At 45.7% G+C, this 25,227-nt stretch overlaps 1 protein-coding gene across 2 annotated transcripts in view; it reads left to right on the top strand.

Annotated features, from left to right (window-relative positions):
• The window catches only part of MTF1 (metal regulatory transcription factor 1), a 60,562-nt gene that overhangs the window by 11,300 nt on the left and 24,035 nt on the right, over nt 1–25,227 (top strand). For both annotated transcript variants that reach the window (XM_062191004.1, XM_062191003.1), the window contains exons 3-6: nt 18,345–18,583; nt 19,365–19,496; nt 22,186–22,259; nt 22,707–22,843. In XM_062191004.1, the coding sequence (XP_062046988.1) occupies nt 18,345–18,583; nt 19,365–19,496; nt 22,186–22,259; nt 22,707–22,843 (582 nt within the window). The remainder of the gene's footprint in view (nt 1–18,344; nt 18,584–19,364; nt 19,497–22,185; nt 22,260–22,706; nt 22,844–25,227) is intronic.

Here is a 25,227-nt window from a genome sequence, read left to right as displayed (position 1 = left end):
TGGCGCTGCTGCAGGCGGAGGCTCAGCCTACTGTGCCACAGCGCTGGCCGGCCCCCACAGTGATGCTTTGTGAATTAGTCTGCTCGCTGTGTTACTTCAAGACACAACATGAATAAATTATGTAGTCAGAGACATCCCAAAAGGAGTGGTTTCCTTCCTTCCTTTTTTTTTTTTTTTTTTGTATAAGAGATTTTAAATATAAGAGTTTTAGGAAAAATCTGATTGCAGTGTTTTAGAGCCTTTTTGCAATGTATCCTTTATGTTGAGAGACCTAGTTACAGTCTCATTGTTCATTATAAATCCCTCAGGCAGTGTAATGAGGCTGTCAGACAAACCAAACTCTCCCAAAGAGGAACCACCTACCTGTCAGTCTTTGCATGCTCTGAGTACATTTCTTTGCAGAGCCCCTTCTGAACACCCACGGAATTACCATACAAATCTAGGACAGACAGAGGCTATTTCTGCTTGAAAGTCTAGTGTTGAAGATCCATTCATTCTTTCCACATGCATTTTTTTTTTAAATGTTTAATCTATTTGAAATGCAGAGAGACTGATCTTCCGTCTGCTGGTTCACTCCTGGCTTGGTCCCAGTGGCTGAAGCCAGAAACTTAGAACTCCATCCAAGTCTCCTGCATGGATAATAGGGACCCAAGCACTTAGGCCATCCTCCACTGCCTTCCCAGGCACATGAGCAGGGTGCTGGATCAGAAATGAGTCATCCGGGTCTCGAACTGGCATTCTGATATGAGATGCTGGATGAGGGCCTCGAACCAGCACGCCAGTAATGAATGGGATGCTGATGTCTCAGGTAGCAACTTCACTCACTGTACCACAACATTGGCCCTACCCAGGCACTCTTGATACTGGATGCGCACATCTAAAACAGTGTCTAATCGCCCTTCTAAATGCTTGCTCCTCCACAAATTTTGACTTTAAACTACTTTTGTTACAAATCAGGAAGTTACAGAGAAATAATCCCTACCCTCAGGGACGTGGCATCTAGTAATGAAACTGATGATGGCTGTATATGTGTGAGTTTGTAGGAATCTAGGGCAGGAATTGCTTGCCATTTTCCATATGAAGACCTTTTATTAGCATATCCCGTCCAGGTCTGTGTGCATATTATGTATATCTTCCTAGTCTCCAGAATTTCCGTATGAGGCCTGTTGGCCTGGAAAAGGGATATGGTTGGTTTTGTGTACATACTGGTTTTCAAATTTGATGCTGTAGGAATTATAGGTCTTGAATTTTTTTTTTTAAGTTTTAAAATTTATTTATTTGAAAGAGTGATAGGGAGGGATAGAGAGACAGATCTCTTATCTACTGGTTCACTCTCCAAATGCTCTCAATAGCCAGAGCTAGCCCAAACTGAAGCCAGGAGCCAAGAACTCCATCTGGGTCTCCCACATGTATGGGCAGCAGGGGCCCAAACTTGTACCATCATACACTGACTCCTAGGTGTGCTAGCAGAGAGCCAAATCCAAAGCATGGAATAGGCAGGACTCCAACCAGGCACTCCGGTATGAGTTATGGGCATCCTAAGTGGCAGCTTAACATGTTGCACCATGATGTCTGCTAGAGCTCTCAAATTTGGACAGAGAGAGAGACAGAGAGAAAGGTCTTCCTTTGCCGTTGGTTCACCTCCCAATGGCCGCTGCGGCCGGCGCACCACACTGATCTGAAGCCAGGAGCCAGGTGCTTCCTCCTGGTCTCCCGTGCGGGTGCAGGGCCCAAGCACTTGGGCCATCCTCCTGCACTCCCAGGCCACAGCAGAGAGCTGGACAGGAAGAAAGCAACCGGGACAGGATCTGGCGCCTCAACCAGGACTAGAACCCGGTGTGCCTGTGCCACAGGCGGAGGATTAGCCTATTGAGCCGCGGCACCGGCCCTCAAATTTATATTTCACGTAGGCTGTACATACTAGGTATTGCTAATATTTTTGTTGTAGGATATTGAACAGAGAACCTGAATTTTAATTTTGTTTTCTTCTTAAATCCAACATTCTTTTTTTTATTTTTATTTATTTGAAAGAGTTACAGAGAGAGAAGGGACAGAGAGAGAGAAAGGTCTTCTATCCACTGGTTCACTCCCCAAAAGGCTGCAATGGCTGGGGCTGGGCCAGGCTGAAGTCAAGAGCCCAGAACTTTTTCCTGGTCTCCCACATGAGTGCAGAGGCCCAACTGCTGGGGCTGTTTTCCTCTGCTTTCCCAGGAGCATTAACAGGGAGCTGAATTGAAAGTGGAGCAGCCGGGACTCGAACCGGCGTCCATATGGGATGTCAGTGTCACAGGCATAGGCTTAACTTTCTATGCCACAGCACCAGTCCCCCAGCTTCTTAAAATCGTTTTCTTCTGTGATGTGCAAAGGGGTAGTTTCAGGCTCAGTTCCATCTTTGCTGTGGTATATACTAACTTTGGTATTGGGCAAGCTGCTCTGCTTCCTCTTTCATAAAATTGAAGGGAAAAAAAAAAACCATTGCATTCTGTAAAGATTAAATGAGACTTAATCATATATAAATAAGAGGGTACTTCAAAAAGTTTGTGGAAAATGGAACTAAAAATGTTTTGATGTGGAGCTGGTGCTGTGGTACAGTGGGTTAAAGCCCTGGCCGGAAGCGCCAGCATCCCATATGGGCACCGGTTCTAGTTTCAGCTGCTCCTCTTTCTATCCAGCTCTCTGCTGTGGCCTGGGAAAGCAGAGAGCAAGACCTCTCTGTCTCTACCTCTCTCTGTAACTCTGTCTTTCAAATAAATAAAATAAATCTTTAAAAAAAATGTTTTGATGCAAAACATTTTGAGAGACCGGCATTGTGGCGTAGTGGGTTAAACTGCCGCCTGCAATGCTGCCATCCCATTTGGGTGCTGGTTCAAGTCCCAACTACTCCACTTCTTGTCCAGCTCCCTGCTAATGCATCTGAGAAGGCATCAGATGAAAGCTTGAGTGCTTGGGTCCCTGCAACCCATGTGGGAGACCTGGATGGGGTGCAAGCCCCTGGTTTTGGCCTGGCCCAGCCCTAGCTAATATGACCAATGAGGGAGAACGCCAGCAAATGAAAATCTCTCTCTCGGTAACTCTGCCTTTCAAATAACTAAATAAATCTTTAAAAATATGGGTTTTTTTTTTAAATCATATATGAGGGATCTTTAAAAAGTTCATGGAAAGGGGGCCAGTGCTGTGGTGCAGCGGGTTAAAGCCCTGGCCTGAGGCGCTGGCATCCCATGTGGGTGCCGGTTCTAGTCCTAGTTGCTCCTCTTCTGATCCCGCTCTCTGCTATGGCTTGGGAAAGCAGCAGAAGATGGCCCAAGTCCTTGGACCCCTGCACCCACGTGGGAGAGACCCGGAAGGGGCTCCTGGCTCCTGGCTTCAGATTGGCGCAGCTCCAGCCGTTGCGGCCATCTGGGGAGTGAACCAGTGGATGGAAGACCTCTCTTTCTGTCTCTACCTCTCTCTATGACTGTCTTTTAAATAAATAAATCTTAAAAAATAATAATAACCAAACAATGTTAAAAAAAAAAGTTCATAGAAAATGTGTAGTGTGAAAAAACGATTCATGGATTTAAAATTTTTGCACCAAAGTAAATCTTTTTTTCTAAATATTCATTCATTCATTTGTTCATTCACTTGAAAGGCAGAGTGACAAAGACAGACAGACACACACACAGAGGGACCTTCCATCTGTTGGTTCACTCCCCAAATGGTAGGAATAGCCAGGTCTGGGCCAGGCTGAAGCCAGGAGCCAGAAAACTCATCATGGTCTCCCACAGGGGTGGCGGAAACACAAATACTTAGGCCATCATTCACTGCCTTCCCAGATGCATTAGCAGGAAGCTGGATTGGAGTGGAGCAGCCGAGACTTGAACTGGCACTGTGTTATTGGGTGCCAGCATTGCAAGCAGTAGATTAACCTATTGTGCCGCAATACTGACTGCATAAACTTATCTTTTAATTCCATTTTCCCATGAACTTTTTTTTTTTTTAAGATTTTATCTATTTATTTGAGAGGTAGAGTTATAGGCAGTGAGAGGGAGAGACAGAAAGAAAGATCTTCCATCCGCTGGTTCACTCCCCAAATGGCTGCAATGGCCGGAGTTAGGCCGATCGGAAGCCAGGAGCCAGGAGACGGGCTTCTTCCAGGTCTCCCATGTGGTGCAGGGGCCCAAGTGCTTGAACCATCTTCTGCTGCCTTCCCAGGCCATAGCAGAGAGCTGGATGGAAGAGAAACAGATGGGATTAGAACCGACGCCCATATAGGATGCTGGTGCTACAGGCAGAGGATTGACTTACTGTGCCACAGCACCAGCCCCTCCCATGAACTTTTTGAAACACACTTGTATACATCAGAGTATATGTAAAACATTTTACCATAGTGTCTGGTGCATTGTGGTTGTTTGGTGAATATTCATTTGCTCTTTTTTCCTCATAGGCCTTCATAACTCTTTAGGGAGGTTATGGATATAGTCTCAGTTTAAGAAGAGGTTAAAGGACCGGTGCTGTGGCTCAGTAGACTAATCCTCCGCCTGCAGCGCTGGCATCCCTTATAGGCACCAGGTTCTAGTCCTGGTTGCTCCTCTTCCAGTCCAGCTCTCTGCTGTAGCCTGGGAGGGCAGTGGAGGATGGCCCAAGTGCTTGGACCCTGTACCCACATGGGAGACCCGGAAGAAGCACCTGGCTTCTGGCTTTGGATTGGCACAGCGCCGGCTGTGGCGGCCATTTGGGGAGTGAACCAATGGAGGGAAGACATTTCTTTCTGTCTCCCTCTCTCACTATCTATAACTCTACCTGTCAAATAAATAAATAAATAGGTTAAATTGTTAAAATTTTCTTTGTTAGGAACTCTTTTGAGAAGCATTTTCTCAGGCCGGTGCCATGGCTTAATAGGCTAATCCTCCACCACACCGGGTTCTAGTCCTGGTCGGGGTGCCAGATTCTGTCCCGGTTGCCCCTCTTCCAGGCCAGCTCTCTGCTGTGGCCCAGGGAGTGCAGTGGGGGATGGCCCAAGTGCCTGGGCCCTGCACCCGCATGGGAGACCAGGAGAAGCACCTGGCTCCTGCCTTCAGATCAGTGTGGTGCACCGGCCGCGGCGCACTGGCCACGGCAGCCATTGGAGAGTGAACCACTGGCAAAGGAAGACCTTTCTCTCTGTCTCTCTCTCTCTCACTGTCCACTCTGCCTGTTGGAAAAAAAAATTAAAAAAAAAAAAAAAAAGAAGCATTTTCTCCTTGAGACTAGGTTATAAATTTTGGTTGGGTTCCAGGATAGCCCACAAGAGTTCTTGGTAACCATTAATTAGCTGAATGTCATATTAATACTGCTGTGGACTGAATTGTGTTTTTTTTAATTTATTTATTCAAAAGTCAGGGTTACACAGAGAGAGGAGAGGCATAGAGGGGGGGGGGGTCTTCCATCCGATGGTTCACTCCCCAGATGACCCCAACGGCTGGAGCTGCACCGATCCGAAGCCAGGAGCCAGGAAGGAACTTCCTCTAAGTCTCCCACATGGGTGCAGGGGCCCAAAGACTTGGGCCATCTTTTACTGCCATCCCAGGCCATAGCAGAGAGCTGGATCGGAAGAGGAGCAACTGGGACTAGAACCAGTGCTCATATGGGATGCCGGAGCTTCAGGCCAGGGCGCTACAGCTACCTGTTGCGCTGTAGTGCCAGCCCGCTCTAATTGTGTGTGTGGTGGTTTTTTTTGTTGTTTTTTTTTTTTGAACAGGCAGAGTTAGACAGTGAGAGAGAGACAGAGAGAAAGGTCTTCCTTCCATTGGTTCACCCCCCAAATGGCTGCTATGGCCGGAGCGCTGTGCCGATCTGAAGCCAGGAGCCAGGTGCTTCCTCCTGGTCTTCCATATGGGTGCAGGGCCCAAGCACCTGGGCCATCCTCCACTGCCTTCCCGGGCCACAGCAGAGAGTTGGACTGGAAGAGGAGCAACCGGGACAGAATCCGGAACCCCAAGCGGGACTAGAACCCGGTGTGCCAGCACCGCAGGTGGAGGATTAACCTGGTGAGCCACGGCACCGGCCTCTAATTGTGTTCTAAAATGAGTATGTATTTGTGGTCCTCTGTGGGGTTCGGTGAACACTGGCCACTGCCAGAGGCAGTCTTCTCCTCTATACTTGTCTTGTTTTGACAGTCTTAGTATTAGGCTCTAAAAGTTACTTTCTTGGTGGACATTTGGGGCATGGGGAAAAGTGTAGCTCTTATAGATAAAAAAAATGAGGACTACTCCCTTGCTGGCAGTAGTGTTAGAGGCCGACATGGCTGGTATCTGTTGAGCACCTAATATGTGTGTTAAGGGCCTTAATATAGTTTTGTATTTAATTTTTATAGCAATTTAATAAAGTAGTTACCATTTGTCTTCCATTATATAGATGGAAAAAACTGAGGTTTTGAAACACTCCACTATCAAGTGGTAGAACTGAGATTTGAACCATGGACTTTGTAGATGCTGGAGGCTATGCTTTCTACCATAGCATATTAGTTTTGCAAAAGCAAAAGAATCAGATGCTGAGACTTTTTGACATGAAAAAAGCTGAGAACTAAAGGAACAGCAGGCTGTCATTTGTTCCTAAGTGTGTAGAGGGTTCAGGTGTGAAAACAGTTGTATGAATCTGGCTCTGATGGTTGGTAATGGGAGGGCTGCTGAAGAAATACTGTCAGTACCAGCATGAGAGCAGTGTTGAGATGAGGGAGAAGAAAGGACGGTTCTTACAGCCACAGTGGTCAGACCAGTCATTTACTTTTAAGAATGTTCATGTGGGCTGGCGCCACAGCTCACTAGGCTAATCCTCTGCCTGTGGCACCGGCACCCTGGTTTCTAGTCCCAGTCAGGGCGCCGGATTCTGTCCCGGTTGCTTCTCTTCCAGTCCAGCTCTCTGCTGTGGCCCGGGAGTGCAGTGGAGGATGGCCCAAGTGCTTGGGCCCTGTACCCGCATGGGAGACCAGGAGGAAGCTCCTGGCTTCGGATTGGCGCAGTGTGCCGGCCGTAGTGGCCATTTGGGGTGTGAACCAAGGAAAAAAGGAAGACCCTAAAAAAAAATGTTCATGTGCTAGGTGCTCCAAATGAAGGACTCCCTTTCCTTTCTTTCTTTTTTAAGATTTAATTTATTTGAATGTCAGAATGACAGACAGAGGGAGAAGATCTTCTGTCTGCTGGTCACTCAGCAAATGCCTGCAGCAGCTGTGACTAGGCCAGGATGAAGCCAGGCGCCAGGTACTCAGTCTCCCACATGGGTGGCAGGAACCCAGGTACAGGAATTGGGTCAGAAGTACAGAGTAACCAGCAGTCAAACCAGACATTCTGATATGGGTTGTGGGCATCCCAAGCCTGCCTCCTCCCTCTCCTTACTGAGTAGGGGTAAGTGTTTCTCTATTCTAGAACTGTTCAGAGCACTTTATAAATCAACGTCAATCCCCTGGAAGCTCATGCTCTCTGCCCGTTCCTGGCAGTAGACCTGTTAGCCTACCCGTGCTTCCTCTGGGTGTGCTCCTCAGCGTAGTGATTGGCCACTCTTGGAGCCACACCAGAAAAGTTAAGTCATGCTTACTTTTTTTAGAGATGTGTTTTTATTTTATTTATTTGAGAGAGAGAGGAAAAGAGCTCTCATTCTCTGGCTCACTCTTCAAATGCTTACAATGGCCAGCAGGGAGCCAGAACTCAACCCAGGTTTCCTACATGGGAAGTCAGAACCCAACTATTTGAGCCATCACCACTGCCTTCCGGCATCTGCATTAATAGGAAGCTGGAATCAGGAGACTGAACTGGGGATTAAATCCAGGTACTCTAGGGGTAGGTATTTGGCTCAGTGGTTCAGATGCCACTTGAGAGGCCAGCATTGTGGCGCAGTGGGTTAAGCCACTGCTTACAACACTAGCGTCCCGTATGAGTGCCAGTTCAAATCCTGGCTGCTTCACCTCCGATCCAGCTCCCTGCTAATGCACTTGAGAAAGCAGCAGAAGATGGCCCAAGTACTTGGGTCCCTGCCACCCACGTGGAGAATCCAGTTGACTTTGGCCTGGCCCAGCTCTGGCTGTTGTGGCCATTTGGGGAGTGATGGACCAGAGGATAGAACTCTCTGTGTCTCTCTGCAACTCAGTCTTCAAATAAATAAATAAGTAACTCTATAAAAAAAAAAAAAAGCCATTTGAATTGCTGGCATCCCTTATGGGCGTGCCAGGGTTCAAATCCCAGCTCTGCTTCCCATCCAGCTTCCTGCTGATGCATACCTGGGAATCTATGGATGATAGTTCAGATATTGGGTCCCTCCCTGCCTTCCTGGGAGACCTAAGTTGATTTCTGGGCTCCTGGTTTCAGCCTGGGCTAGCCCTGGCTATTGTGGGCATTTAAGGAATGAACTAGCAGATGGAATAGCTCTATCTCTGCCTTTCAAATAAAAACAGACAGACAAAAACCCAGGTACTCTGATGTGGAATATGTACATCCTAACCAGCATCTTAACTACTGGGCCAGATATCCATCCCATGCTTGGATTATTCAGTTATTTGGAGAAACAGTTTTTGTTTTTTTTTTAAATTCTCTAGTAGAAACTTCAGTGACATTATGTTCATATTATAGATACTGTCACTCTTAGTGATAAGCAAACTAATGATGTGTCACCCCTCCCTGAAGTCTTTAAATTCAGCTTGAGCATCCCCTCCTTTAAGAAGCCTTACTTGGGAGCCAGTGCTGTGGCATAGTGGTAAAACAGCATATGGATGCCGGTTCGAGTCCTAGCTGCTCCACTTCCTTTCTAGCTCCCTGTTTTTTTGTTTTGTTTTGTTTTTTAAAGATTTAATAGATTTGAGAGGTAGAGTTACAGACAGTGAGCGGGAGAGAGACAGAAAGGTCCTCCATCCGCTGATTCACTCCCCAAACAGCCACAATGGTTGGAGCAGGGCTGATCCAAAGCCAGGAGCCAGGAGCTTCCTCCAGGTCTCCCACGTAGGTGCAGGGACCCAAGCACTTGCACCATCTTCTACTGCTTTCCCAGGCCAAAGCAGAGAGCAGGATCAGAAGAAGAGCAGCCTGGACTAGCACCAGCACCTATATGGGATGCCAGAGCCTTAGGCAGAGGATTAACCTACTGCACCACAGTGCTGGTCCCCAGCTCCCTGTTAATGTGCCTAGGAAAGCAGAAGAAGATGGCCCAGTGCTTGGGCCCCTGCACCCACAGAAGACCTGAAAAAAACTCCTGGCTTCTGGCTTCCAGCTTCCGTCTGGCTTGTCCTGGCCATTGCAGCCATTTGGAAAGTGAACCAACAGATACTAAACCTCTCTGTGTGTGTCTCTCCTTCTCTCTCTGTAACTGTAACTTTCAAATAAATAAACTAATTAAAATAAAATCCTTTCTTGGTGATCATGAGTCTATAAAGTTAGGTGCTGTTTTATAGAATGTAGTATCCTAAACATCCATCATCACTACAGCTTCTCAAACCATGTTGTTCTTGTCTGTTTGATTCTTCTTTTGATTTGAAGCTTCTTGGGAGCAGGGGCTATTTTTTTTTTAATTATTCCTAGCACCCAGAACAGTAATAATTCCTGAAACGTAATTTTTTAAATGCATGAAAGATAAACCTTAGCTCTATTTAAATATGCCAGATATTACAACATCTCTATGTAATTGTGAAAACCTACTTGTTCTTTGCAACTTCCTTTTCTGATCCAGTTTGAGGAGGTTTAAGTTTCCCTTTTTAGGAAATTCAGTGCTATTCTCTCTCTCTCTCTCTCTCTCTCTCTCTTTAAAGATTTACTTACTTATTTAGTTGAAAGGCAGAAAGATCTTCTATCCACTGGTTCACTCCCAAATGGCCACAATAGCCAGTTCTGGGCCAGGCTGGAGCCAGGAGCCAGGAACTCCATCCAGATCTCCCACATGGATGGCAGAGGTCCAAGTACTTGGGCCATCTTCTGCTCCCTTCCCAGGAACATTAGCAGGGAGCTGGATTGGAAATGGAGTATCCAGGACTTGAACTGGTACTCTGATAGAGGACGCTGGTGCCACAAACAGCAGTTTACCCTGCTTTACCACAACAGTGGCCCCTGAGTGTTATTTTCAAGAGATTCTGAAAGATGCAGAGTAGGGACTCCATTTATTGTCTACCTCCAGATGATGTGAGAGAGGATTCATTTATTCAGCATATTTTAGGTGAAGCAGACATTTGCTCTTGCAGTCAGCTGTCTCTGCCAGCTTTAAATATATACTTGCCACTATCCTCTCCAACCTTATTTTCAAATTTATTTTATTTATTTGAAAGAACAAGGTCTTCCATCCACTGGCTTATTGCCTAAATGCCCACAACATCCTAGGCTAACAACGGGCCTGGAACTCAATCCAGGTCTCCTACATAAGTTGCCTGAACCCAAGTACTTGGACCATACCCTGTTGCCTCCCGAGGTGCACATAAGTACAAAGCTAGAATTGGAACTGGAGCTGGGACTCCAGCCCAGAAGTGATGATATGGGATGCAAGTGTCCAGGTGGCATCTTAAAAGTTGCACCAAATGCCTGGCTCCTCTCCTAACTTTCTACTCTACTTAGCCAAGTTTTTGGAAGTATAGTTGATAATTCATTGCCTCAAATTCTGACTTCTCATACAACTCCAGTTCCGACTTGTGCTCATACCTTGTGAGTTGGCTAAAACCTAAAAATGCTTTCTCGGTCATCTCTGCTATGCTTTTCTCAAACAACCATCCTCCTTGAAATTCTAGTCCTTTGTTACTTATAGTCCTTGTCACCACTTTCTCAAGATTAAATCCCACTGGTTTGGTTTTGTTCATTCATTCATTCATTCAAAAATATGAATTGAGTGCTACTTCTCCACAAGGTTACTCTTGAGATTGTGTTTTCAGTGAATAAAGGTAGTTCTAGCTCTTTTTTTTTTTTTTAAAGATTTATTTATTTATTTATTTATTTGAAAGGCAGAGTTACAGAGAGGCAGAAGCAGAGAGAGAGAGGTCTTCCATCCTCTGGTTCACTCCCCAGATGGCCACAACAACTGGAGCTGGGCCAATCCAAAGCCAGGAGCCAGGAGCTTCCTCCGGGTCTCCCATGTGGGTGCAGGGGCTCAAGCAATTGGGCTATCTTCTACTGCTTTCCTAGGTCATAGCAGAGAGCTGGATCAGAAGTGAAGTAGCCGAGACTCAAACGAGCGTCCATTTGGGGTGCCAGCACTGCAGGCGGCGACTTTACCTGCTACGCCACAGCACTGGCCACAGTCCTAGCTCTTATGGAGCTTAGAGTCCAGTTGCAAAATTGTCATTCATTAATTTAATTCAACAAATACTTATTTAATACACAGATACTGCTGTGCCTAGCAACTAAAGATAATGTTGTAAATTGTTTAATTGCAATTATTTCATCTTAATCACATCGTGTATTTTGCTTAATTTTTTAAAAAGATTTATTTATTTATTTGACAGAGCTACACAGAGAGAAGGGGAGACAGAGAGATCTTTCATCTGTTATTTCACCTCCCAGAGGGCCGGAACAGCCAGGGCTGGGCCAGGCCGAAGCCATGAGCCAGGAGATTCATCTGAGTCTCACACTTGGGTGGCAGGGGCCCAAACACTTGGGGCATCTTCTGTTGCCTTTCTCAGGTTACCAGCAAGGAGATGGATCTTAAATGGAGCAAGCAGGACATGAACCAGTGTCCATATGGGATGCCAGTATCTGCAGGCAGCAGCCTTACCCATTACACTATACCACTGGCCCAATCATGTCATGTGTTTTAAAGATATAGTCAACCCTTAGTATTGTGGAGGGTTGGTTCAGGACCCTCTGCTCCCCAGGTACCAAAATCTGAGCTGCTGCAGTCCCTTGTGTAAAATGGTGTGTCATATTCAGATAGCTCATGTGCATCTTTCCATGCTCATCTCTAGATTACTTATTATACCTACTGCAATGTAAAGGCTAGGTAAGTCGTTTAGGGAATGATTAAAAGAAAAAAAAGTCTGTGTGTTTCCAGTACACAGTTTTGTGAATATTTTCAGTTTGCTGTTGGTCCAGTTCCCAAGTACAGAACCCAAGATGCAGAGGGCTGACTGTGCAGGAAGCTGTGAGAACCCGTAATAAAGGATGCCGATTCTAGTTTGGGGTTGGAGTAAGGACCAGTTAGAAATGAGCTCCTTGAGGAAGAAACATTTAGCAGAAGCCTGAGTTGGCCAAGTTAAAAAAACAAAAACAAAAACAAAACAACAACAAAAAAAAACAAATGGGAGCAGGGCAGGGAGACTGGAGGGTAGCTAACTATTTATTGCAGTTATTGATAAAGTTATCAACTGCTTATAGCATCTTCAGAATGAAAATCTGTTCTTAATATTCACCTGTGGCTTGCAGACTCCTTATGGCAGCATTTAGTCCTGGTTCTCCATATTGGTCAGTGTTATTTTATTAAAGATTTACTGGTTTATTTGAAAGAGTTAGAGAGGGAGAGATCTTTCATCTGCTGATTCACCCCCTCCAGGTGGCTGCAACAGCCAGAGCTGGGCCAGGCTGAAGCCAGGAGCCAAGAGCTTCATCCCAGTCTCCCAAGTGGGTGGCAAGGCCCAAACACTAGGGTCATCTTCTGCTGTTTGTCCCAGGCCATTAGCAGGGAGCTAGATTGGAATTGGAGCAGCTGGGCCAGAATTGATGCCTGCGTCACAGTAGGCAGCTTTACTTGCTATGCCACAATGCTTGCCCCAGGCAGTGGTTATTTTGAAAGCTATCTGGTAGGACCTAAGAGGTTTTCAGTCTTGGTGGAAACTGGGAAGTATACATGAGAGGATTATTAACAATGTAAGCTAAGTGTCGAATGAGTGGTATAAGTAGCATTGGCTTTCAAGAAGGGCACTGTCGTGTAGACGTGGAATAATTGGTACTGGAGGGCATTGGAGGTAGTGAGACTGAAGTTAAAGGAAGAAAGAGAAGAAAAGGAATTTCTCACTTCCAATAGAGAGGAAGGAGAGAGCAAAAGCAGGGAAGTGAGAATTCAACCTTGCCATTGGGGAAGGATGTACTGTTGCTGCTTGTCGGCTGGGACAGAGCCTTCTGATTTCTGTGGTTACTGAGTTAGTGTGATAGAAAATGGAAGTGGCTGGGAAGCTCCTTCAGTTCAATATCAGGCTAAGGAATTGGGATTTTAATCATTTAGCAGAGAGATGACATGTGTAGAACCCTGTTGAGAATCTGGCAACGAATGACTTCAGAACTAGACACCGAGACATAAGACTGATGGTTCAATAATTCAGTTCAACAAATATTTGTGGAACACCTGTGTGGCAGCCTGAACGGTAAGGACTAAATAGGTGAGAGAATACTAGCTTAAGGAGCCTGAAGCCTTGTGTAAGATCACAATAGGATTTGGAAAGATGTGAGGGAGGGTGAGGTGGGTGGGGTGAGGAGGGGTCAGGGCCACTCCCGTCCCCACCCCCACAAGTTTCAGGGATTAGTGAACTATGGCCCACATTCAGATGCTTGTTTTTTCGTATGGCCTTGAGCTAAGAATGGTTTTTACATTTTTCTTTTTTTGTTTGTTTTCATATGGAACTTGTAGTTTTATTCAGGTTTGATTTAATATGTCAGAGAGATTCTGCAGGAAAAGGTGAAGCTGTTGGAGTCAGGGCCCTCCCAGAATCCTGAGGAGGGGGCAGGGCCCTCCCTTTACTTCTCTTCCCTCCCTGCCTAAAGGGTGGGGGTTGTTCCCTGATCTGTGGTGGTGGTGGTGGTGCTTGAAAGGGCTGTGGGGAACCAGAGACCAGACCAGGGATGAGTGTGGTAAGGGCACGAAGACCATTTACCAGAAACCACAGCTTTCTGAATCCAGACTGAAGTAAATCAGCAAACAAAAAATGAAACGACAAGCAGCACCCACCCTTTCTCCCCAACCAGGACTATAGTGGAAAGAGAAAGGAAGGCAACTTCCCCAAGGTCATGGCTTGTTCACTCCTGGCCAAGAGAATTAGTGAAGGACAGGAGCTCCCTGAAAGATTGAGGGCATAGGAAAAAGCAAAATAAAATACCAGGGAAATTGTGTAGCAGTCCAGCCTGGGGCCAGGCCAGAGCACCACCACCACCCTGGGAGCCAGTTACTTTGCCATGGCCTTGACTGCAACAGCTGCCTCCACTGACGTGGTGAGCTGCTTGTTAATCAGGCTCTCTCCACTGTCATCCATCTGCTCAGCCTCCTTGCCAAGGTCTCCCTCAGAGAGTCAGAGGGCTCCCCCTCCCCACCATCCTGGGTAGTGGTAGGTACCCAGTCTGGATGCCCATCACCCAGAGGTCGTTCCTGTTGATGTTGAGGACATCCATATTATGAGTTGGTGGGCAGATATCTTCATATTTCTTCCCAGCCAGGTAGGCTTTGGCGTGGCCATGCTTGTGTGTCTTAAAGGAAGACATCTCGGCCGCCACCGTGGCTTAATAGGCTAATCCTCTGCCTTGCGGCGCCGGCACACCGGGTTCTAGTCCCGGTTGGGGTGCCGGATTCTATCCCGGTTGCCCCTCTTCCAGGCCAGCTTTCTGCTATGGTCTGGGAAGGCAGTGGAGGATGGCCCAGGTCCTTGGGCCCTGCACCCGCATGGGAGACCAGGAGAAGCACCTGGCTCCTGGCTTCGGATTGGCGCGATGCGCCGGCCCCAGCGGCCACTGAAGGGTGAGCCAACAGCAAAAAGGGAAGACCTTTCTCTCTGTCTCTCTCTTTCACTATCCACTCTGCCTGTCAAAAAAAAAAAAAGGAAGACATCTCAACTCTCTCAACTGGCTGGCCTTTGGCCCCGCAGTTATTCTCACATACTATGGAATACTGCATTGGGAAGGTGGCTGAGGTCTCTGCATCTCTTGTTGTGAAATGCAAGTCATTTGCCATTTTAAGAGTCTTCTGTAACAACTCCCATAAACATGTTGACTCGACCTCATCAGCTCACTGTGAACCCACCCACTGCCTCCCACTTTTTATACTTTTAAATGATTTTTTAAATGAAAAAAACCAAAAAACAAACAAACAAACAAAAAAAAACACTGCAACTCAAATTTCAGTGTCCATACTTAGATTTTGTGGGATACTGCTTTGCTGGTTAATTTCTGTGTTGTCCATGACTACTTTAACATGTGATAGGGAGTGGGCTTTGTGGCACATTGGTGAAGTCACTGCCTGGGATACCTGTATCCATGTCATAAAGTTGGTTTGAGGCCCAGCTACTCCGATCCAGCTGACTGCTAATACATCCTGGGAGTCAGTAGATGATGGCTCACGTGCTTGGGCCCCTGCCACCCACATGGGAGACCAGGATGGAGAGTTCCTCGCTCCTCGCTTTGGCCTGACCCAGACCTGGCTGTTGCAGCCATTTGTGGAGTGAACCAATGGATAGAAGACACCTCTCTCTCTTTTGCTCTGCCTTTCAAGAAAATGAAAAATGAACACACACACACACACACATATACACATGCAGTGGCAGTTAAGTAGTTGTGCCCAAAACCATATGGCCACAAGGCCTAAAACACTTACTGTTTGGCCCTTTACAGAATTATCCACCCTTCAGTTTTCACCCATCCTTCTCTCCATCTCCTCTGCAGCAGAATGTCCTCCTCCTCCTCCCTGAGGCCTCCCTCTCCCTCTGTCCTCTTTGTGTTCCTCCTTACTTCCTCCTCTGTTCCTTCTTCCAGGTCTTTTCTCCCTCTGGATATGTTCAAGAACTGGCCAGCCAGAAAACCAGCTTCGACTTCAAGTCCCTCATGCTGCTGCTGCCCGTCCCTGCTCTGCCTGCACCTAGCCTTCCGTTTATTCACCCTCATCCAGACTCCTGCCTCCAACAGTCCATTAAAGCTAGTCTTGCTGAGTCATCAGAGAATTCCTAGCCACAGGATCCTATCATTTCCCCTGTCCTGTCTTCCTTATTTGCTGTGATAGTCAACATGTTCTTAATGCCTTTTTCCTTGAGACTCTTTTCTGTTGGCTTCAGGGTGTTCTTTGCTTCTCTTCCTACTTCCCCAGCCAGTTCTCCTGCCTACTCAGCAGAGGGTTTTCTTCTCTTCCTGGTGTGTTAAATGCTGGTAACTTGTAGGGGCTCTGTCCTTCTCTTCATACAAGAGCTGTTATTTTATTGGGTACCTATGTCCCAGTCAACTGTGTTACAGTACTTCACACAAATTATTCCTAATCCTTACAACAACTCTAAAAACATGTTATTTCCTTCTTGTTATTAATAAGGAAATTGAAATGTAATGAGTTGCAGTAATTTTCCTACAGTTACACAGTATGTGGCAGAGCTAGGGCTTTAACCTGAGCCTGCTTTAATGTACAGGTAAGGTCAGCTTATAATAATGATAATAATAATGATCATCATCATCGTCATCATCATCATCTGTGTACCAAAATCTCCCACCATAGACTTTCCATTTAGCTTGCAGCCTATATGTCCAACTCTCTATTGGACATTTCTACCTGGAATTCTTGGCAGTACTTCATACTCAACTCGTCATCTCTCCCTTACCACCACCCCCTGCATCCAGCCCCACATTAGTAGCTGGACCATCTGTCTTGTCATCCAGGCCATGGTCTTGGGTCACCTTGGCTTTGCCTCTCCACCCCTCCATTCCTCAGCTTCCAGCTGTCACTACAGCCAGTCATTTCTCCCCTCTTTCTCTGGAATTCATCTCTTAGGATGTGCACTGCCACTTCCTTGTTCAGGCTCTTCTCATCTCTCTTGGTCAGTTCTCTCCCTTCTCTTTATTTTTGTCCCTTCCACTGTCTTACTCTTCCACTCCATCCTCCACAAGCTACCAGAGTAATCTCTCCAAACCCCAGATCTGATGATGTTACTGTCTTGGTTAAAACCTTCAACGGCATTGAAAATGAAACTTGATGAAGAGTGGGATGGGAGAGGGAGTGGGAGATGGGATTGCTGCGGGTGGGAGGGAGGTTGGGGGGCGGGAAGCCACAACAATGCAAAAGTTGCTCTTTGTAAATTCATATTTATTAAATTATTAAAAAAAAAAAAACCTTCAGTGGCTCCCAGTTCTTGTACTAAGGAGTCTTAACTAAGGAGGCCTTGCCTTGTTTTTCTTTCTCTTCTCCTTCCTATCTATCTCACATGCTGCAGGTGTTCATGATTCACTGGGCCAGCACTCGTTCATCTCTCGGGCAGCTCTCGTGCTGTTCCCTCTTTCTGTAACAGATGCCTTTTCCAGGTTTGTCTGAGGACCATCTTTTCAGCTCATCCCTTAAAACAAGCAGACAGGCAAAACGCATCCTCCGCTCAGGACTGCAGAGCTTGATTACTGGAGGCCCTAGCACCCACGTGGGAGGCTGGATGGAGCTCCAGGCTCCTGGCTCTGGCCCGGCCCAGCCCTGGTTTGTGATGGGTAGTTGGAAAGATCTTCAAACTAGTGGATGGACGATTTCTCTTTGTCTCTTGTTAGCCACTGTGACTTTCAAATAAATAAAAGTAAATTAAAAATAATACCACAACTTGAAATCTATGCAAATGAGGGGTCTTCAAAAAGTTCATAGAAAATATGTATTATGAAAAAAACTACATAGATTTCAAAACTTTTGCACTAAAATGTACTTAAATTTTAATTCCATTTTCATCTATTTTTTGAAGTACTCTTACAATGCCAGAGAATTGACTAAGTATTTAATGAAACCTTAAAGCAAAGTTAAGATTTTATTTAAATACAGGTCATTGTAATATCTGTTATTTTTATTTTTATTTTTTAAGGTTAATTATTTATTTGAAAAGCAGAGTTGGAGAGACAGATTATCTTTCACCTTCATTTGGAATATTCATCTACACACACACGCACACACACATACACACCACACATTTCTCTTCTCTGTTATTCATTATGTGTTATCCAAGTGTGATTTGATAACAGGAAGGTTTCCTCACTTTGTTGAAGGTTGTTTTCTGTGTTTAGATTTTTTTTTTTTAAGATTTATTTATGTATTTGAAAGGCAGAGTTACAGAGATGCAGAGGCAGAAGGAGAAAGGTCTTCCATCCACTGGTTCGCTCCCCAAATGGTTGCAACGGCCGGAGCTGAGCTGATCTGAAGCCAGGAGCCTGGAGGTTCTTCTGGGTTTCTCACACAGTGCAGGAGCCCAAGGACTTAGCCCATCTTCCACTGCTTTCCCAGGCCATAGCAGAGTTGGATCAGAAGTGGAGCAGCTGGGACTCAAACCAGTGCCCATATGGGATGCCAGCAGTGTGGGACGTGGCTTTACCTGCTACACCAGAGCACCAGCCCCTCTGTGTGTATGCCAAATCCCATTTGCATCATCCACATCTGCTGGGAGGTGAATGCAGGGGAAGTTAAGCCACAGATAGCTCTTCTTTCCTATCAACAAGGTGTCCTCTGTCTGCCAGGTAAAGCGGTACCAGTGCACCTTCGAGGGCTGTCCTCGCACCTACAGCACAGCAGGCAACCTGCGCACCCACCAGAAGACTCATCGAGGAGAGTACACCTTCGTCTGCAATCAGGAAGGCTGTGGCAAGGCCTTCCTCACCTCTTACAGCCTCAGGATCCATGTGCGGGTGCACACGAAGGAGAAGCCATTTGAGTGCGATGTACAGGGCTGCGAGAAGGCGTTCAACACGCTGTACAGGTCAGTCTGCTCTGCTCTGCTCTGACCTTGTGACCGCAGAGCTCTTTTCTGCTGTGCAGGAGGGAGGTTCACTTTCAGAACTTCAAAGAGCACATCTAAGCCCAACTGTTGTAACCCCCTGGAGGAGCTTGCTACTTAACGATGCCGAATCTTGAGTTGGGTAAAAATGGTAGTGCATGTGAATTTAGATGTGCGTCTCCTGGAGTGACATTCTGGCCTGGGGATGGTAATCAGCATGGAGTGCTGCTTCCTCTTGGCTCACAGCTGTCGTACTAAGGCTTCCGTAATTTTTCTCCATACCTTACCCTGAATACAACTTTTTTCTAGCCTGAAAAATAGGGAGTATCCCACTTGGTAGCCTTTTCTCACTTTTCACTCTTGGATTGGGAGATGTGTATTAGGCTTCAATATTGGGTATAAAACAACAGAAATATTGGCTTAAAATGCACTCATTGGGTACTGTGCATGATTCTAGGTGCTGATCCTCCCAACAGCTGATAAGTGAACAGAAGCACAAAGAGGTGCTGTCGCTGGCTCGGGTCCTCCAGCCCGGAGGTTGTGGGGCCAGGATTTCAATCCCAGGCAGTCTGTCTCTAGAGTCACATTCATACCACTGGGCTGTTTACTTCTCCTAATTTCTCTTTTGACAAAAAAGTTTGGGTACTAATACATTACAGGTGTAGACAATTCTTATGTACTTGAACCTGAAGCACACTCAGCTGGCCTGGAGTGGTTCTGCAGGGCGTTGTGACAAAGAGAATTTCTGTGGGGTGTTTTGCAGGCTGAAAGCACATCAGAGGCTTCACACAGGGAAAACGTTTAACTGTGAATCTGAAGGCTGCAGCAAGTACTTCACCACACTCAGTGACCTGAGGAAGCACATTCGGACACATACAGGAGAAAAGCCATTTCGGTAGGTGTTCCTGGTTTCTGCTTGTCGCTAGCCAGGTTTCAGCTGAGTATCTTGATATGCTCTAGACATTTTTCAAAGGAGACAGAAAACTCACTTGACTAGTCCTGTCTGGTAGTGTTAACTCACACAGGATGCCTGCACCTACTACAAAGGAATGCAGATTCCACGGACATCTGTACTCATTTTGCTTCATTTTTTTTTTTTCTGTTCTAAACATTTGTTAATATGTACTTAGGTAGTAGGTCCTTTTATTAGTACTAGAGAAATACTAACAGGCAAGTTAAAAGCTTACTCTGATGAAAAGAACTCCAAGTTCACATAAGTTTTTGAGGCTGTGAGTTGCTCCAAGTGCATTAAGCACAGAGGAAGGACACCTACCTTAAAACCAAGGTGTGGACAAGGGGGAGATGAGCTGTGGGAATGTTTAGGTTAGTGGTGCAGATATTGTATTTTGTTATTTGTTCATTTGTTGCTTTGTAATATGTCATGTATATATATATAGATACACATACAAGATCACCCATTTTTATGTATGTATGCCCAGATATATACATATATGTATTTAATAGTTATGTTTAAGCTATGCATAGCGCATTGTACCATCTAGGTACTCAGTGGGTGTTCAGAAATAGTTGGGGGATGATCATATGACATTTTTTATGAAATGAAGAGTATAAGTTATCCCCTAAATTTTGGTAGCAGATAGTGCTGTTATCTTCATGGCATCCAGTATGCTACCTGATCATTCTCAAATCATTCGTCGCCTCGCAAGGGCACTTAGAAGCAATTTAGAAGTCTTCAGGGAGAGTCAAACTCTTGGACACCAGTTAAATGGAATTGTGTTTGTAAATTACAGATGCATTACTGAGTCATGATCCCTTTAAAGGCAAGAGCAGTTAGATTCTAGTTGGCTACAGAGGCTGTGAAAGTTAGGTTATTTTTTTCTCCTATAGGCTGCTGATTTCTATATAGTTACATGCATTTATTTTTCTGATGTTGAAAACTGCTATTTTTTTTCTTGAATGTTAGGTAAGTATTCAGGTACAATGATGACTATATGTAATTAAAGATGAAAATGCTCTAGAGAAGCTTTCTATTTAAAGAAATAAGAGTTTATAAGAAAATAACATTCATAGGTAATTACTGGATGTGTGCTGTGTGCAAGAAGCACAGCAAACGTGACTAGCTACATGGACTCTGCCCTCCAAGAGTTTGCAGTCCGGGAGGAGAGGTGACAGATAGATAAATAAGATTCAAAGGAGAGATGCCATAAAGGAGACCTGAAGATAAATGTCTTAGTAGTCCTGAGGACAGGAGGATCACCTCTAGCTTGGTTATCAAGAAAGCAAAAGAGAGAAAAAGTAGAACTGCAGATTGTAGTCATTACAGTCTATCTGTTCTAATTGTAATCTAATGTTACATTTCAACCTCATGCATATATAAGGGACTCTTTACCACTCTTTATAGTCCCATTGTTTTACTAGTAGTAGATTTTCCATATGGACTGTTGCTGTCAGTGGAGTTCTGTTCAGAAAGCTTTTGGTGACAGGGCCCTCAACTTGTGCTTTACCTTTCTCCTGTTAGGCAAGAAGTGCTTGTCCTGGGCTCTCGGCTCCCTCTACTTAGAGCTATGCCACCTTCCTTTACCCAGGACTTATCCGTCTCACACCTCTAAAACCAGAGACGCTGATCTGGTCTTAGTGTCCTCAACAATTCTTTTTTTTAAAGATTTATGGTTCAAGACCTGGATGCTCCACTTTTTTTTTTTTTTTTTAAGATTTATTTTTATTTATTTAAAAGAGTAACAGAGAGAGGTCTTCTATGCACTGGTTACTCCCCAAGTGGCTGCAATGGCCAGAGCTGAGCCTATCCAAAGTTAGGAGCCAGGAGCTTCTTCTGGATCTCCCTCAGGGGCCAAAGACTTGGGCCATCTTCTACTGCTTTCCTAAGCCTTAGCAGAGAGCTGGATCAGAAAAGGAGCACCCGGGACTAAAACCAGCACCCATATGGGATGCCGGTGCTTCAGGTTGGGGCTTTAAGCCGCTGCTTCACAGTGCTGGCCCCTGCTCCACTTCTGATTCAGTTCCCTGCTAATGTGCCTGGGAAAGCAGAAGGTGGCCCAAGTGCTTGGGCCCCTGCATGCATATGGGAGACCAGGAAGAAGCTCTGGGCTCCTGGCTTTGGTCTGGCCCAGCCCTAGCCATTCCAGCCATTTGGGAAGTGAACCAGCAAATGGAAGATATCTCTCTCTCACTGTCTAACTCTGCCTGTCAAATAAATAAATAAATAAAAAGGCAGTGTTACAGAGAGGGAGAGTGAACCATCTGCTAGTTCACTCCCCAAATGACAGTAGTGACCAGGGCTGGGCCAGGCTGCAAGCAGGAATCTGCAAGTACATCCAGGGTTTCCATGTGTGTGGCAGGGGCCCAAGAACTTCGGCCGTCATCTGCTGCCTTCTCAGGTACATTAAAAGGGAGCTGGATCAGAAGTAGAGCAAACAGGACTTGAACCACAGTGCTTATATAGGATGATGGCCCATATGAGCCATCATATTGTCAATTTAACCCACTGTGCCACAAGCCAGCCCCAGTGTCCTAAACATGTGTTTTAGTTTGTGTTTAGTGATGTTAAGGATAAAGGTCTGTTAACTAGTAACTCCTTTTTCACTTTGCTTCAACAACTTATTTAGGTGTGATCATGATGGCTGTGGAAAAGCATTTGCAGCAAGCCACCACCTTAAAACTCACGTCCGTACACATACTGGTGAGTGCAGGCTCTTTTTCACCCTAACCTTCATCACGTCTGTAACTTTGTGTTTCTGTTGAGACCTGTAGAGCTGTGTGGAGAGAGTGAGCCTTATCGGCATAGGCGTCAGCTGTAATGTTTGAGTTTCTTTCAGAGGTGAAAAAAATCTAAAGGTTGGATTTAGGAATCCAGCCTTCAGGAATGAAGCCAGTACAGAGAAGACTCTAAGGAAGCACCTGTGAAGAAATTAACCTTCTCTCTAAACCTCCCAGGAGCGGGCCAGTCCCCTGCTTTGCTCCATGTTAACTTTTAGGTCTGAAATGATTAATAGGTCATTTATTCAACTTTTTAACATCTGTTACTCACTCATAAGAACATTTACTTCCCTCTGTTAGGGAAAGGTAGATTTCTTAATCCAGTACAATGACTTTATGGTAAAATTAACCTCCTTTGTCATTCTTGCAGGTGAAAGACCCTTCTTCTGCCCCAGTAATGGCTGTGAGAAAACATTCAGCACTCAGTACAGTCTCAAAAGTCACATGAAAGGTCATGATAACAAAGGACACTCATGCAGTGCACTTCCACAACACAACGGATCAGAGGTGCGCAGTGTTCTTGTCTCTTGTTTTGATCTGGGCACCACAGGAGAACAATTGTTTGTGCATAGCAATAAAAGGTTAAAATGTCTCCTCTTTATGTTTGTTAGTAAGAAGGAAGAAATCGGGGGTCAAGATCTATGTTTTTGCTTTGGGGTGGTGGAAGCCAGAAATTCCACCAGGCCCCCTGTGCTTAGTCTGTTTCACCTCCACCTCATTTCCATCAGGTGCTCCTGAACCCAGAGGTCTCAGAATGGCTTTCAGAGGGTCAGCCAGAATCTCTTAAGATACTGTTGTTCTCATTCGTATCTGTGAAGCGCCAAAGTCGTACATGAGTTGGAATGCAAATTACTATTGCTTCACACAGCAATTAACCCATCCTTGGAGATCCAGGAAGTCTGGAGGGTCCCTTGCCCTTTTGATCTGTCTACATACCAGAAAGTTTGAGAGTCACGGAACCACAGAACAAGCCTCTGGGTAGTTTTAGGCAGTGTTGCTTTTTTTTTTCTTTGTTCTTTATCAAGCCCCTCCTCCATATTCTTCCAGTCCCACCCCCACAGCTGCATTCCAGAGAGACCTTGGAATAAATTTACTGATACTACTTTTTTTTTTTTTTTAAGATTTATTTACTTATTTGAAAGGCAGAGTTACACAGAGAGAAAAGGAGACAGAGAGAGAGAGAGATCTTCCATCCACTGGTTCATTCCCCAAATGGCAAATGGTGGCAGTGACCAGGGCTGGGCTGAAGCCAAGAGCCAGGAGCTTCTTCTAGGTCTCCCACATGGATGCATGGTCCCAGCAACTTGAGGCATCTTCCACTGCCTTCCCAGACACGTTAGCAGGGAGCTGGATCAGAAATGGAGCAGCTGGTACTCAAACAGGCGCCCATATGGGATGCCAGCCCTGCAGGGGGTGGCCCAACCTACTACACTACAGCACTGACCCCTGCTGTTACTAGTATTTTATTTTTTTTAAGATTTACTTATTTGAAAGGCAGAGTTACAGAGCGGCAGAGGTAGAAAGAGAGGTCTTTCATCTGCTGATTCACTCCCCAGATGGCCATAATGGCCAGAGCTGTGCCAATCCGAAGCCAGGAGCTTCTTCCAGGACTCCTACATGGGTACAGGGGCCCAAGGTCTTGGGCCATCTTCTACTGCTTTCCCAGGCCATAGCAGAGAGCTGGATCAAAAGTGGAGTAGCCAGGACTTGCACCAATGCCCATACGGGATGCCGGCACTGCAGGCTATGGCTTTACCTGCTATACCACAGCGCTGGCCCTTGTTACTAGTTTTAATGTGATGTCTTTCAAACCCAGAAATTGAGTTCTATTATTATCTTACTATCTTACAGATAAAGAAAGTCTTTCAGCTCTTCCATGACAATTTATTTAGAATTTGATCACTTCTGGTTGCTTCATTCAATCCACTATAGTTTTTTTGCATGGATTATTGTAATAAACTACTAAATGGGCTTCTTGGTACCTTGTCCTGCCTTCACGCCCACTGCCACACTGTACCAGCCCATGTTCCTTGGATCTCTGATCATTTTTTTTTTAATATTATTTATTTATTTATTTATTTGCAAGGTGAAGTTACAGACAGTGAGGAGAGACATCCTCTGATTCACTCTCCAAATGGCCGCAACGGCCAGAGCTCCGCCAATCCAAGCCAGGAGCCAGGAGATTCTTCTGGGTCTCCCACATGGGTGCAGGGGCCCAAGTACCTGGGCCATCTTCTACTGCTTTCCCAGGCCATAGCAGAGAGCTGGATTGGAAGAGGAACAGCCAGGACTCGAATGGGCACCATTTGGGATGCCAGTGCCACAGGCTGAGATTTAACCCACTGCACCACAGTGCCACCCCTGATCACTCTCCAGTGGAGAGAATCTCTTCTCATTACAAACTTGATCTGTACTGCTTGAACTGTCTTGCTGCTGTACCCTCACATTGGTGTCTATAGCCTGGTCTCTCCCTGAACTTTAGAATTGCATGTTCACTATCTCCATTTTGAATGATCAGGTTCTTTAAGTACATAGAATAATTTTTGATTTTTGAAGATACAACGGACTCTAACTCTGTGGCTTCCAATTAAACAATAAAGGGCCACTTTAAAAGGACTGCTCTCAGGGCCAGCACTGTGGTATAGCGGGTGAAAGGTCTGCATGCAGTGCCCATTCCCCATATGGGTGCCAATTCAAGACCCACCTGCTCCACTTCCAATCCAACTCCCTGCTAATGTACCTGGGAAAGCAGAGGAGAGTGGCCCAAGTTCTTGGGCCCCTGCACCCACATGAGAGACCGAAAAGAAGCTCTTGGCTTCGGCGTGTCCCAGCACTGACTGTAGTGGCCATTTGGGAGTGAACCAGTGGATGAAAGATCTCTCTCTCTAAAA

Source organism: Lepus europaeus, chromosome 5 (assembly GCF_033115175.1).
Source record: "Lepus europaeus isolate LE1 chromosome 5, mLepTim1.pri, whole genome shotgun sequence".
NCBI lineage: Eukaryota > Metazoa > Chordata > Mammalia > Lagomorpha > Leporidae > Lepus > Lepus europaeus.
The sequence above is the reverse complement of the archived record's forward strand: the minus strand, read 5'-3'. Positions and strand labels throughout refer to the sequence as shown.